The 15,180-nt window shown below is 43.2% G+C and overlaps 1 protein-coding gene across 10 annotated transcripts in view; it reads left to right on the top strand.

Moving 5' to 3' along the window:
* Window positions 1–15,180, top strand: part of AKAP13 (A-kinase anchoring protein 13) — a 324,413-nt gene that overhangs the window by 112,313 nt on the left and 196,920 nt on the right. For all 10 annotated transcript variants that reach the window (XM_059180056.1, XM_059180052.1, XM_059180055.1 and 7 more), the window contains exon 3: window positions 6,113–6,260. In XM_059180056.1, coding sequence (XP_059036039.1) covers window positions 6,113–6,260 — 148 coding nt within the window. The remainder of the gene's footprint in view (window positions 1–6,112; window positions 6,261–15,180) is intronic.

Genomic DNA, 15,180 nt, shown 5'->3' with positions numbered 1-15,180 from the left:
TTTTTTTTTTTTTGGAAGGCCTCTCAACTTAGGTCTGTGTGATGTCTTCCTATGACTAGAGTGAGGTATTGCATTTTTGTTGGGGATGCTGCAAGTGATGTTTGTCCTCAGCAGGTGGCATCAGGTGTGGGGCGCTGGTTTGTTTCATTATTCATCATGTTACCTTTTTTGATCACTTGATTCAGATGGTATCTAAGAGGTTTCTAGCTTTCCCTTTGTAATTTACAAGGAAGCAGACTATTTAAAAAACAAGGATTTTTTTCTTTTAAAAATAAACCATCTGTATTTGAAAATGCTAGAGTGGTGCCTGAGTGGCTCAGTTGGTTAAGTGTCTGATTCTTGATTTTGGCTCATGTTATGATCTCAGGGTTTTGGGATTGAGCCCTATGTTGGGTCTCCCACTTAGTTGGGGGTCTGCTGGAGATTTTCTGTCTGCCCATGTGCATGCACTCTATCTCTCACAAATACATCTTAAAAAAAAAATATATATATATATATATATATAAAAACGTAAGTGTGAAGTACATTAAAATTGACCTCAGCCACCATCTAGGAGTAGGTACCTGCTGTTAAAATTTTGGTGTTTTTCTTTCTTTTCAAATGTGTGTTTTGAGCACCTGCTTCTTCCTATCCCAGACTAAGGGGATATTATGATGTATATAAAAGGTGGGGGTTACATTCTGACAAATAATAATATTATTTCTTTATTGAGATAGAAATGATATAAAATATATTAGTTTTAGGTGTACAAATGATTTAATATATGTATCTGTTACAAAACGATTACTATCGTGAGTTTACTTAACATCCATCACCACATATAGTTACAATTTTTTTCTGGTGATAAGAACTTTTAAGATTTACTCTGTTTGCAACTTACAGATATATGATACGGTATATTAACTGTAGTCACCTTGTTATATGTCACATCTGTTTTCTGTTACATCTGCATTACAGTCATTAGAATTATTTATTGAACATATGTCCCATGCAGTGCTGTAGGTATTTCACTTTCTTTTTTTTTTTTTTTTTAAAGATTTGTTTATTTGAGAGAGAGGGAAAGAGTGTGCCTGTGTCGGGGATGGGCAGAGGGGGAGGGAGAGGTAGACAGATCTCAGGCGGATCCACAGTGAGCACAGAGCCTGACATAGGGCTCTCAGGACCCGGAGATCATGACCTGATCCAAAACCAAGAGTCAGATGCTCAAGCAGCTGAGCCACCCAGGGGCCCCCTGGTGCTTCACTTTTATCAGTTACTTAATTCTTTTTTTTTTTTTTTTTAAGATTTTATTTATTTATTTGACAGAGATCACAAGTAGATGGAGAGGCAGGTAGAGAGAGAGAGAGAGAGGGAAGCAGGCTCCCTGCTGAGCAGAGAGCCCGATGCGGGACTCGATCCCAGGACCCTGAGATCATGACTTGAGCCGAAGGCAGTGGCTTAACCCACTGAGCCACCCAGGCGCCCCTCAGTTACTTAATTCTTAAACAACCTTTGGGGTAAGTATGATTGTCCTCACTTCCAGCCGAAAATTTAACATAACAAAGAGGGTAAACAGGAAGCAATGTCCCATGCTGTGATTCAGGCAGAGACCATCCCTTTGCCCACTGCAGTATGTTAATAAGTTAAAAGCCACATTTGAAAGTTAGAAAATTGATTGACTTAAGGTGTGGTGATGATACTGATCTTTCCTGAGCAGAATTCTGGCAGCATTGTTATCTGTGGGCCTGGGTTGCTTTGTACTTGGCACTGGTTTTCCCGGATGGCCAGTCCTCCACTCTCCTTCTCATAAGCAGTCATCTGTCTAGATCGGGCCTGCCGTGGCATATCCTTGCCTTCTCTTTGGAAATTCCCTCGCTTTCCCTCTCTCCCATTCTGCTAATCTATTCTCAATGATGTGATGGTTGAAAAGAAAAAAGAAAAACCCTGATTTGTAGCATTTGCTGATTTCAGTGGTGTAAATACTGCTATTATTGATTTTAGGCTGGCAGTGCCACATCACTGAATGCAGGGCTGGACAGGGGTGTGTGCTGGGGGAAATGTGCACACCATCGCTGTAATTTCAGAGAAAATAGATGTAAGCCTCGAGATTTTAGGTACCAGGGAAGTGTGATAAAATAATTAAAAAGTGATGAGTTTTAAGTATTTATTAATCTGTTGTTTATATAATTTATTTAATTCTGCGCTTAGTTAATTTTTTAATAATGGCTGTGTTTAACAAGTGGCTTGCAGAATTCCTAAAAATATAGTCATGGGCTCTCACGAGCCTGTACAAGTCATCGCCAGTTTACCATGGCAGTTACCTTGCTGCTGATGGGGTCCACCGCCAGAAACCTTATGTCTGACACTGTCTGGCCATCTGAGACATCAGTGCTGGCCCTTCTTTGACCACTCCTCCCACAGAACTTCCTTACTGTCTCATTCCCCTCAACTTCAGCTAACATCTTCCCTGTTTCCAAGGCCTTGTTCCTTTCCCACACTGTAATTCACTTTCTCCCTTCGCTCTGATGCTTTTCTGTTGCCCATTCCTTTTTCCCCTGATCAAGATACTGTCCCTGGTTTAAGGAAGACCTCAGGCATAACTCATATCTTGGGGCATGGAGAATCTGCATGATGTTGGGCAAGATGTTGGGTCTCACGTGGAGAGAAAATCCTTGTTCTACAAAAGGAAGATCAGTTCTTTGAATTCCAGGTTAGAAACCTGAGAAACAAAAATTATGTTTTTGTCATTAATAAATATGTGAAAGTGATTATAGCACCATTAATATATATATCTACTATATACATGAGTTAAAGAAGGGGAGAATTGGGACCACAACTGCCATTTAAAATTTTGTTTTTCTGATGGGCATTAAGGAGAGCATGTGATGTGATGTGATGAGCACTGGGTGTTATACGCAGCTAGTGAACATTACATTGAACATTACATCAAAAACTAATGAGGATGTACTATATATTGGCTAACTGAATTTAAATAAAAATAAAATTTAAAGAACAAATAAAATTCTGGTTTTGGGGTGGCAAGTAAGTTACTTATTGTGGCATTTAGGGCTACAGTGCATTCATATCTTGGGGATCCCCTATACCTACAAAATAGGGCCATTATAAATTGTCATCTGTCAGCAAAAATAATCAGGACTCTGACCATCCTGTGAGGTTCAAGGATATATCTCTTCAGTTTACTGGAGAAGTGGAGATACAGATGCGCCTCTTCCTGGGGCTTTAATCAAGAATGTGTCTGGAAAATTGCCCTTGTTAATAGTTCATCTATTGTCTTTTTAGATGTGCTACAGACTTATTAACTGGGCAGCCAGATTGACCTATGTGTTCATTCCATGGGATGTGTCCTTCCCAGGAGCAGGGAAATCATGTACCAGAATATTCCTCAGGGAAGGTGTGGTTCCAGCAATCACCTCAACAAAAACTCTTGCGTAGATCTGTTTTTCAGTCACCTCTGCTCTAGCTTAGTCTTGTGAGTGTCTGCAGGGCCTCTCGGTGCCCCATACTGGTGTGGGGACACCGGGGTCTTGGAGCTGATGCGCGGTGAGAGTGTGGATCCTTTGCTCCCAGGGACTTGCAGAGGGCACTCCTTCAGGGAAAAAAAGGTACTTTCGTGCCAGGTGCCTTTTTAATCTGAATTTCAAGTAGTTTTGAGGTGAGCGAGGCTTCTGTGTTCCCATCTATTTAGTATTTTGGGTAGTTTGACTTAACATTAAAAAAACTGTTGAAGCTTTGTGAGCAGTTTAAAGCTTATTTCCTTTTGTCTTGGGAGTGAAGAAAGAAGTTGGTGTCTAACGCTTTGTTAAAAGGATTTAAATTGTCCCATAACCCCCTCTTCTGCCCTCAGTTAAAAGAAGGCCCCAGATACCACTTAATATCTTGGGCACAGAGTCTTCTAGCAAGATACTGGTTCTCACATCTTCAGAGGAAATCCCTGATCTTGAGAAAGGAAACACAGTCTTAGAATTCCTTTTCTTTTCCCCCTGTAGAAGTAGTCCACACTGTGAGTAATGCAGGCCGACAGGGCACACGGTCTCAGTGGGAACTGCTTAGCTCCGCTGTGGCTTATTATAGTGCAAAAGGAGCCACGGACCACGTATAAACAAGTGAGCCTGGCTGGTTCCAAGAAGATTTTATGTACAGACACTGAAATTCAAATGTCATGTCATTTTCACAGGTTAAAAGATATTTGTCTTTTGATTTTTTTTTTTTTTTCCAAACCACTTTAGAAGTATAAAAACCTTTCTTAGCTTTGAGCCATACACAAACAGGCCGAGAGCTGGATTGCCCCCACAGATTAGTTTGCCAACCTGTGCTCTGAAGGATGAAACTTTAGAGCTTTCTCTCACACCCTTTTTCCCCTCCTCATGTTATAATGGTATTTCCATACCTTGAGAAATTTATTCTTCTCATGTGCTGCAGACATTTTAGCTGGTTGTGGTTTATCATCACAAAGGGTATTAAATATTTTGCCAGCCTAAGCTTTTCAAAATGTTTCCAAGATAGGGACTTACACATGAGTCTCAGTTATAATTCTCAAAAGAGTGACTGCAGCCCGTGATAATTCTGTTTTACCAACTGTGCTGTTCCTTGTGGTAGGATGCTTTGGAACTTTCCAGTTCAGCATTTGCAGGAAGTCACAGCTTTATTTGTAGCTCATTCTGAATTCTTATCTGTTGCATTGAACAGATGTGGGCCCCTACCATGTACAGGGCACTGCACAAAGCACTGGGAATCAGTGAAGAGATGGGCATTTGGGACTTTGGGAAATACTTTGAACTCTGTTTCCAGAATCCACGTTTTGGACCATTGCTTAAGTTTGATGTTGTGATTTTTGGTTTTCAGTGTTGAATAAAAATATTACCTGCTGCTCTGTAATGCTGCTGGGCCTAATAAATTTTGGCCACAGGGTGGCATGGTTCTCTCAAAGGCTTCATTGTTGCCAAAATGGAAAAGAAAAAAAAAAAAAAGCTCTAAGGAAGGAGCTTTCTTGCTCCTATTTAATGCTAAAGCAGCCTGGCTTTTTGTAGATTGGTTTTTCCATAGTGCATTATTCTCTTTTTCCTTTTTTTTAAATAGTGCATTATTAAGATTTAGATGTTACTAAACCTGGTGCTTTTAAAATCTTTTGTTTATGGTGCCAACATGAATTGTCTAATGTTTATGATTGAGAGAGTAGTAGTTAGGTCTGTATTTTGTAGAATATATTTAATTTAGACACTAACCTCAAAAAAAGAAAGAACGTGTAAAAACTAGAAAGAATATTTGCGAATTAACAACAGTTATCATCTCAGCAGTTGCAAAGTCATGGACAAAGGTACTGATACAAGGTTTTTGTCTAATTCCAGGATTTGATGGAGAGGTAGCTAAAGAAGAGTAGGGATTCCAGAGGGTCAGGAAACACATAACCGGAAAAGTGATTGTCCTGTCCTTGTAGAGTAAGAATATTATCATAGACTGAGAGCTGAATGTGTTCCAAGAGTGTTCATATATTAGCTGCAGGAAGAGGAGGTATTGTCTCCATTAATATAGTCAGGGACAGTGGGGTTTAGAGCATTTAAGTGAAGTCTTTGTAGGTTTGACTGGAGCCCAAGTGTATGCTCTTTGCACCCTGCCACTTCCGGGCTAGCTCATCGGAGACTCTCCTTGTTGGAGAATAGGGGGATTTGGCAGCGATTTGTAGGATGTCGGACTGAGAGTTATTACCACCACTGGAACACGGCTCAAGGGCACGTTCAGGCTGTAAGGATGTAACTAACTGTTTAATATGCCTCCACCATCCTCTTGGCCTTATTTTTGGATTCTTTTGGATTTCTTTTTTACCTGTTCGTCAAGTAAATATCCAGACCAACTATTACCTTCTTAGTTTACTCATTTGTCCAGCCACCTCCACTAAAACCCTAAGCTTTAAGGACTACAGAGATCTTATTTTCAGATCATTTTGTATTCTCAGTGCCTACAGTACTTCCTGGCATGTAAGTGCTCAGGGTTTATATTTGTATAACCTCCTCGAATGGGACCCAGTTTGGATGAGACATTTGATTTTTTTCTTGAATTTAAAGTTTCGTGAAGATGGACTTTCAAGGGGAACCTGACTCTCTCTTTCCTTTCCAAGGGCGATTGTGTGGTTACCGTGTTGCTGGCTGAAGAGGACAAAGTTGAAGATGATGTAGTTTTTTACTTGGTATTTTCGGGTTCCACCCTCCGTCACTGCACAAGTACTCGGAAGGTCAGCGCTGATACGCTGGAGACCATTGCTCCTGGTAAGTGTTGGGCGGAGTCTTCACTGGCCTTTCCTGGTTCATGCACACTTTTATTCTGTGTGGTCAATGTGGAGTGAGAAGAATGAATCAGGGCGATAGAATTCTTGTCAAATCTTTACGTTAACAATGCATTAGAATAAAGCATTCTGTTTATATTTGCTTGTTCCACAAAAATCTGAGCCTCACTAGAAATTAGTGAAATAAAATGGTGTCATAAGTTTAAAAGTAAAAATCAGGATCAACAAAAATATTAATAAAAATCAGGATCGGCAAAAATATTAATTTATGAGAACGTTGAGATTTGGGGAGAACTAAAACAGGTGGAAGATACACGTTCTACTGTGGTTCCCATGGTGCGACTGCAGATTTGAATTCTGCATATCATAGTGGCAAAAGTAAAGGTAAAACACAGTTAATGAGTACTTAATCACTATTGTAATTATGGTTTAACAATTAAAAGGGGAAGATAGGTAGTTATTAAAAATGCTTTACAAAAGTCATGAAATCATTGCTACGTCCACGAGAAATGGCTCCCAAGATAATGGCTATCCCTTGACCTGTCTGTCCCAGCACCTGAAGGTGTATTGATTTGTGTTTGGAGGTGAGCTGCTTTCCTTCATTGATCTGGCTTCGAAGTTAACAGTTGACCAGTTTTCATCAGGATACAAAGTAGGGTGAACTTAGGGGGAGCGCCTAAAAAGTGCTGAGTTAACTGTTTTCCTTTAGAGAACACAGTGGATTTACTTCTTACTAAACCATTTCCTTTTACCAGTGTTTTTACAGAACACTGATTCCACTGTGTTGAATAGACCGTGTGAAAAATTATTAGTTTATGAAGCACTTGTAATATCTAGTCTTGCTAGTATTGGTTCAGATTGCTGTGCCAGTTGATACAAAAGAATTTCATGTCGGATACCACCAGCTCCTGGAAATTTTTCTGCACTCAGGGACTGGGATTTAACGATTAGTTGAAAGCTGTATTTATCCTCCTGTTTGGCAAAAATGACATTAAAAAATATAGGATTTAAAGATTTTTGACAATTCCTATGAACATCTTACCCCCACCCTTTCTCCCCTAGCCCCCCAACAAAGCTTTAGGGATTGGAAATTCACCTGGAGTTCAGGTTAGATACTGATTTCTTTCTAAAGCGTATTAAATATCCTCCTTTGTAGCTTAAAACTCCAATCATCTCGTTTCCTGTGATGTTTATCATGTCAGAAAGGCTTATCTGGAACTTGAGGCCTGCCCTGGAACAGGTGCCATCCAGTATCACCCTTGCAAAACCTCTGTCCTGTGTGGGTAATGGTGAGAGACAGCTCCGCAGGGGGTCGAGTCAGCGGTGCCTGGCTGAACTCTTACCGGGAAAGGAGCGGTGGTAATTTTTATAAACTTACTCCTTCCTGAGTCAGAAACAGGCAGGAGTTAAAGTTAGGGGGTGGTGCGTGAGGGGGTGTTCATGACTGCGTGTGCGCATGTGTGAGAAAGCATGGAGGTGGATGTGGAGGGTGCACGGAGCGCTGAGGGAGAGGACAGCTGTGGCAGGGGTGTTGCCCTGTTCCCTGGTTGCAGTGCTCAGTCACAAGTACTGGCAGAGTCCGGCCCCGTGGAGAGGGATCTGCCCGGCAGCCCTGGTCCCTTCGCTGGCAAGGCCTTGCGATGAGGATGGGTGGCAGACAGTTCCTTTCCTTGGCTTTACAAGCCTGCTGTACCTGTGTGACGGCCTGGGGCTCCTAGTTTGTTCCAGACCCTTTCTGAGCTCCAGCCTACCTTTTTGAACTCTAGTTCCCATCTCTTCCCTTGCCTTTGGTTCCAAACCTTTTTATGGGTCTCTGCACCCCTCCTTCCCAGTCACACCCATCTCCGGGTGTCCTTCTGTACTTACTCCGAGGACCCTTACCCTGCTGGCCCCAGCAAACCAGAATGGATATGGTACTGTGCTGCTTTCTGCTAACTTGGAAGTTAGCAGAAAGTTAGCAGAAACATCCCTGACCCATTAGCGTGGGGCCTGGAGTCCTAGTACCTGCATTCTCCATTTTCCGCTGATCAGCTACCCCCCCTTTAAATTATGATCTCTCGCACCTCCCGTGTCCCCTGTCATGCTTACAGGGCCCAGCAACCCGTCTCCTTCTCACCCCACTTAGCCTGCATAGACTGCTCCTCCTTCGTGTTCATTTGGGCTGGTGGTAGGAGGTGCTTGATCGCAGCAGAGGTGACAGAGTCTTGGAGTCCCTGTAAGACCCTCCTGTACAAGCAGGCCAGATGGAATGTAGAGCCAGACTGTCACATGTGAACCTTTGATATGGATGCAGGGCAGTGGCAAGGTCCTCGCTGGTGAGGTAGGAGCTCTGTGAACTGTTCAAGCGGAAGGGATCCTGAGCGCTCCCCGTTGTGTGAGATCTTTCCACTCACGGGTCTTGTTAAGATGCCGCATCTGCCGTAGTCATGTGTGGAGGTGTAGGGATAGGGGTGTTGAGGGCATTGAGTTGATTTTGAATTTCTTGTTGATATCATGGAGTTAAATATTTTAGTCTAGAATTAAGCTGCCTTAATCTGTTTTTAGGGACATCTTAGACTCGTTGCTTCCCTTCCTTCCGCTCGTCACTGAGCTGTCTCCTTCTCATGCCTTCCCTGTCCACCTTGTAAAAATACACAACAGCCTTCAAAGGGCGCCTTGGTGGCTCATTTGATTAAGCATTGCCTCTTGATCTCCGGGTCATGAGTTCAGGCCCCCCATTGGCCTCCATGTTGGGTGTGGAAACTATTAAAAAAAAAATACACAATGGCCTCCTGTCTGTATTCCTTCTTGCCCTTCTCTGATTTATTTTTCTGCACTGCACTTACACACTTCTAACACGTTATATCTTCTATTGATCTTTTTGTTTTCTGTGTGCCTCTACTAAAGTCAGCTTCATGAGGGCATAGACTACTGTTTTGTTGGTGTGTGCTAAGAAGGCTGTCCTAGGAATCCCTGCCATTGGATGGAAGAGCGTTTCTACTTGATCTGAATGCACCTTGGTTCTTGGAAGCCATTCTTCTTGAAAGGTTGTGTACACATGGGTGGGTGCCTGTACACACACACGCCCTTTCTTTTGAAAAAATGCAAAAGGAGTTTGCTCTGGCTTCTTGAATTGAATTCTTCCTTGGGGGTGGGAGCCTGTGTTCTCTTGCCAGAGCTACCTATGATGATTTGCGTCAGTTAGCTGCATTGATAGCCTTGGATTTCCTGTCTGCTGTGGGCAGTGTCAGATTAGTCAAGATTCTTGATTGAAAGTCTGTGCTTGCTTGGTGCATCCCAGTCCCGGATAAGTGTGCGCAGTCTGTTTGCAGCAGCTGCTTCTGGGAGCAATGTCAGTGCACCCTCTCTGCTCACGAGTGGGATGAGCTCGGCCAGTCCTAGTCATTTGGGTTGACTCCGGAAAGAAAAAAAGCTTTGTGTCTTGTTCTTGGTTTTAATGTCATGTTTCATCCACATTGCTGGCTCTCATTTTTTCTTTGAGTTCTCTGCATGTTTCACTGTCAGTGTTTTGTAACATTTTACTTTTTACTAAAACCAGATGATTGATTGACCTTCAAAAGGCAACTACTTCTTGATGTTAGTCTTTAACCTTTTATTATTAGGGGTGGAAGAGAGAAAGGAACATTTCTAAATTGTGTCCTTTAAATGTTTTAACTTCGGATATGAAGATTATTTTTTTCTATTTTCTCCCTTTCTTCCTTAATGAGATGTTTTTAATGAATTGTGTGTGTCTAATTATAAATTGTAAAGGCTTTTTTATAAATAATCTTCTTGCCTTACCACCATCAAAAAGCTGTAGACATGATATCATTCCCCCTTTTTAATAAAGTAAGGCCAATAAAAGCATCTTAGGGGGCAGTTAGGTGGAGACTTTGGTTTCTGCTTTATTTGCCTTTAAATTGTTTGGGTGCTTTACAAAGTAATTTTTAATAAAAAACATTTTGAAAACGAAAACAATGTCCTCTCTTCTGAAAATAAAGCTGTCAGGTTCTGATTAACATGAGACACAGACAGACGAGCTATGTATTAAAATGTTAGTTCATTTTATTGATGCATTTTCTGGTTAAGAATATAATGTGCTCTGAAATACCGCCTAAAGTGGATATCCATCTCTAAAGGCGAAAGGTATGGCCTTTAGTGGAGGAAAATACCTCCATTCTTTTCTCTTTGTATGAAACAAATCTGACTGCAAATCTCATCTTAACTAAACAGTGAGTTTCCTTTAGAGATAAAGCTGAGATTTTTCTTTAAAAGACTTGTGGGGGTCTGGTAAGTAATGTAAAGAAGTCTGAGTATCCTTGGAAGATAATTCTTGAGGGATATGGAGTCCTGCCTTATTATGTTCATTTTTATTAGCTAAATGTGAATTTAGCCCCAGCAAACAATGATTTCAGAATGGAAATGAGACAGAATGTTCAGTGGACGCCGCACACTGTTTTTATGCAAGGATTTAGTGCAGGATCTCTCTTTTCCCAGCATGTGTTACTTAAGAATTTATAGCACAGGTTCTTGTTGGACAGGAAAACTACAAAGATACATTGACCTAAAATTTGACCCAGCTCTTATGTTTTTCTTTCTCACTCATCAGAGGGAAGGTACTATATATAGTAGATTTGTCATTTAAAAAAGAAAAAACAATTGCTGTGATCAGAATTCCTTTCGGGCTTATTAAAGCTCAGTGCTCACAGCCCAGGTCCCAGTAACTAGCTCTACAGGTAGATCACGATGTAGCTCTCACTTCTTGTGAACCTAGACCTGTCTCTTAATAGCTGATGTCCAAGGTTGCCAGATTGAATTACACATTCGAAAAGAAGTTGTTGACTTTAAACTGGCCTAATCGCAGAGTGCTGGACCCCGCTCTGTGGCAAATGAATCGTTACTTTTGTGGTGGACACTTCCTAACAGTCTTCCCTATTCTAAAACACTCCTGCTATAAGGCTATCCCTAGACAGGTAGGATTACAGATTTTTAAAAAATCTTCAGTTACTGTCCCAGTGCTAGTCAGTATATATAGTTGCTATGCTGGAAAAACAAACTGGGGACTTGTTGAAGGGAAAAACCGTCTGCTGTGTACTGTCCCAGCTGCCATGCTTATGTGGACGGTGTGTACTTGGAGCTGAGGGTCTGAGCCTGGACTCTGAGCCACACACATTGTAGTGGAGGCAGTGGTCCTGCCAGAGGAGTGAAAATTGGCTCGTGGGAGCAGAAAATCTTTCTCTCTCTCTCTGTAAGCAGAGACACATGTACAAATATGTGCTAAATCTGTAGCATGAAAGTTTCATTAGATGGGGGGTGAATACAGAAAAATGTCTAGGAAGACTCCTTGGGGGGTGACAGTGATTAAAATACTGAGGAACACTGCCTTACAGTAATAGACTGAAGTACGGCACACCGTGTTCTGTATTAACAAGCCCTTTTCCCACAAAAAATATACATGATGAAATTCCTGTGCCTACTGTTTTTTTGTCCCATTCTGCTTAAATACTTTTACACAGAGACATTTTACATACATATGAAATTTGCACATCTGCCACCAGACCACCCAAAATGAACAGTAGGTGCTTTCTGCACCTGGACATTTCCTTGAACCCTGTATCGCCACTTCTCAGGTACTTGGATGCCAGACTGAAAAACTAAAAGACGGTGTTTCCGTGTTTTCCACCGTTGACTCCTTACCACAGCCTTTCTCTTAGAACAGGAGTGGGGCCGCCTGGGTGGCATCATCGGTGGAACGTCTAGCTCTTGGTTTCAGCTCAGGTCATGATCTCGGGATCGTAGGACGAAGCTCTGTGAGGCTCTGAGCTCAACGGAGAATGTCAGCTTGAGATTCTCTCTCTGCCCCCTTACCCCTTCGCCCTCCCTCTTTCCCTCCCTCCCCATGCGCGCGCGCCGCGCGCGCGCACACACACACACACACACACACACACACACTTTCTCTGTCTCTCTCTCTCTAATGAATAAATCTTAAAAAAAAAAAGGGGGGGGGGAGACCATGCTCTGAGTGGGGCTGGGCTGGGCTGGGCTGGTCCAGCAAGCACTTTCAGCATTCCTCTCTGGATAGTTGGTCAGACAAAGTCCCAATTGTTTGATTCTCAAAAGAGAAGGCCCGGATGGGATGTGTGCCACTTTTAGCTTAATAGGAAATGAAGTAATTCTTGGGTCATGCTCCAGCACACTTGTTTATCTGTAGCACTATTTCGTTTCCATGGGTACAGTGCTTCATACGTTGATAAGGAGCCTGCGGAGACGCTCTCCAGCCGCATGAGCACATGTACCTCCTGACCCACCAGCTTAAAAAAGGTTGGAATTCAGTGCTTTTAAGAGGAGCAGTAGCAGTTAATTGACATTGTTGCTTCTCAGCTAGGTGGTGGTCTTCTTCTTCTTTTAAGATTTTATTTATTTATTTGACAGAGAGAGAGCACAAGCCAGGAACAGTGGGAGGGAGAGGGAGAGGCAGGCTCCCTGCTGAGTAGAGAGCCCAACACAGGCTCCATCCCTGGGCCCTGGGATCAGGCAGATGCTTAATGACTGAGCCACCCAGGCTCCCCTCCGCTAGGTGCTTTTTGTTTTTGTTTATTCTGGACCCCCCCCCCCCCTTTTATGTTTTCAGTAGTGCCAAAGGCAACTTTTAGCTCCTGGGTCCTGTGGCAGAAGCTCTTTGTAGAATTTCATGAATCTCTTTTCCATGAGTGACCTAAACAGGAACATTTAAAATTTTTTTCATTTTAGTTTAGTTTTAGAGCAGTAGAAGCGGGAAGGTCAGAGGGAGAGAGAATCTTCACAGGTTCCATGCTCAGCGCAGAGCCGGACGCAGGGCTCCGTCTCACAACCCCGAGATCATGGCCTGAGCCCAGATCAAGAGTTGAACGTGTAACTGACTGAGCCACCCAGGCGCCCCTCAGCAGAACACTGTAATAGCTAAATAATGATGATGATGATAACGACCAGTCTTTGGTGCCTCTCTCGGGCGCGGTGCTTTGTGCATGGCCATCTCTGATGGTTTCTCTGATGGTTTCTCACAGTCGGGATGGCGGGTGGCATTGGGCTCCAGGGTGGAGTGACTTGTTCAGGATGACCTATTCTGGGCGCAGCGGACGGTGAAGACTCCAGCCGGTGTTGTCTGACTCCTCCGCTTGTTGCCAGCAAACCTCAGGACCCCTCAGTCGGTCAGGGAAAGATCTCCCGCACCCCAGTAGTTACTGTGGATTTCTGATGTAGAAGAAAGAACCGGGCCTGGTCGCGGGGGTACTGAGAAGGCGGTTTAAAAGATGGAATTGACGCTTAGGCTTATTTCTTTACCAATTTCTCTGTCTTCTTCCCTTCTTTAAATTCTCTGGAGCTGCTTCCCTCAGAAGAAGCTCAGTAAATTTTTCAGACCTTCCTTTTCTAGATAGCCTTGGGATTCTTACTTTTCCTTCTTGGGTGGAAGAAGCACCGTGCCCCCGGCCGGAACCTGCTGCTCCTCTTTCTGCCGCAGTTTTTGTGTAAAGAGAGGTCGACTGTGGCGATGATAGCAAATCGGATGTGGTTTCTGTGTCTTTTTGGTATACATGTGGGCATCCTTAATACCCTGCATTCTGTGTGTGATGGCCCCGGGAGAGAGTCCTGTCTCTAGGGCGAGTTTATGGCAACAGGACGTTTTATGCAGCGGGTTTTATTACTGGGTCCATATTACATAGCTTTGTTTTTTAACAAAGGGTTTTCCCCCCTAAATGCTTTATCTAAAAGGTCATAGGGATTAAAAAATAGTCTTGAGACCCAGTCGAGCATAATAGAAAACCCCAGTGGGACAGAGTAGTGCCTGCAGGCTCGGGTGCTGTTTCCGGACGCCGGGGCCAGCGCTGTGGTTGAGAGCGGCGGTCCCTCTCCCGGTGGACTCTCAGTTTTTAATATTAAAGGCCGGTCCAGGACACCCACAGCCCCCCATTCCTCTTTTACTCCTCAGTTTCTTTTGAAAAAGGAGCCTATAATCATACCAAACACATTCCAGATTGACGGCACATTTTACTCACATTCAGATTGTGAGTTCATGTCCATAGGGAAGAACACGGGGCCAACAGTCGGATCTCTGCTCCTGGGTTTCTGCTTCCTGGCCTTTCCTGACATTCGTCCTCCTCTGATACGTAGTTTCATTTTACACAGAAGTGTGTACACAGACGAGCTGACAGTAGTTCACCCAACCACCGCCACCGTCCACATCTGTCTGCTCACCGATTACTTCTGCTGACGCAGCGGGAAGAGCCAGGCACGCATAGGCTGCCGATAAACACACGTGCGTGTGCGTGAACCACCATCTGTGTCTGTCCCCTCTGTCTGTCTTCACCCTTTCCTAGCTGGATGGGGTTCTTTGCAGACACTTCTACACTTGGCAGTTTTGAATAAGGTGGTGTTGCTTCACAGTGGCTTTTCTGCACTCAGTGCACCGTGTGGGGGGAGGTGGGGTGGAGAGAAAGAGAGACATGAAATTGAAGATCTGGAATATGGGATGAACTCTGTCTATATAGAAGGAGCTCTTAGAGGGTGGCGGATGGTATTTAGGTGTTTATAGGGTGATGGATGCCATTAGTGGCATTGGGACTCCCTTTCTGGTTCAAGCTTTTGGGTTTCTCACCTTTGCACAGGCTTGAGGCTTGTAATGCTGTGCTGTAATTGTCAGATTCATGAACCGTTCTTACTTTAAAGTAATTCTTCCAACTGAAATACCTATTGTTACACCTATCTGTCTGATTTCATAGGCAATGAATTGAGGCTAGGTGATGTTGTTTTGGGTGATGGTATTAAAGAGTTTGAGAAGACTCTTCTAATTCTGCTCTTTCCGTGTAAGACCTGGAGACTGTCTAGATGCAACAGAGAGGTGTTCTCATTTACCTCGGGCCACGTAGCTGAGAAGTAAGGGAAATTGT

The sequence above is a fragment of the Mustela lutreola genome, chromosome 7 (genome assembly GCF_030435805.1).
Source record: "Mustela lutreola isolate mMusLut2 chromosome 7, mMusLut2.pri, whole genome shotgun sequence".
NCBI classification, from domain to species: Eukaryota; Metazoa; Chordata; class Mammalia; order Carnivora; family Mustelidae; genus Mustela; species Mustela lutreola.
The sequence above is the reverse complement of the archived record's forward strand: the minus strand, read 5'-3'. Positions and strand labels throughout refer to the sequence as shown.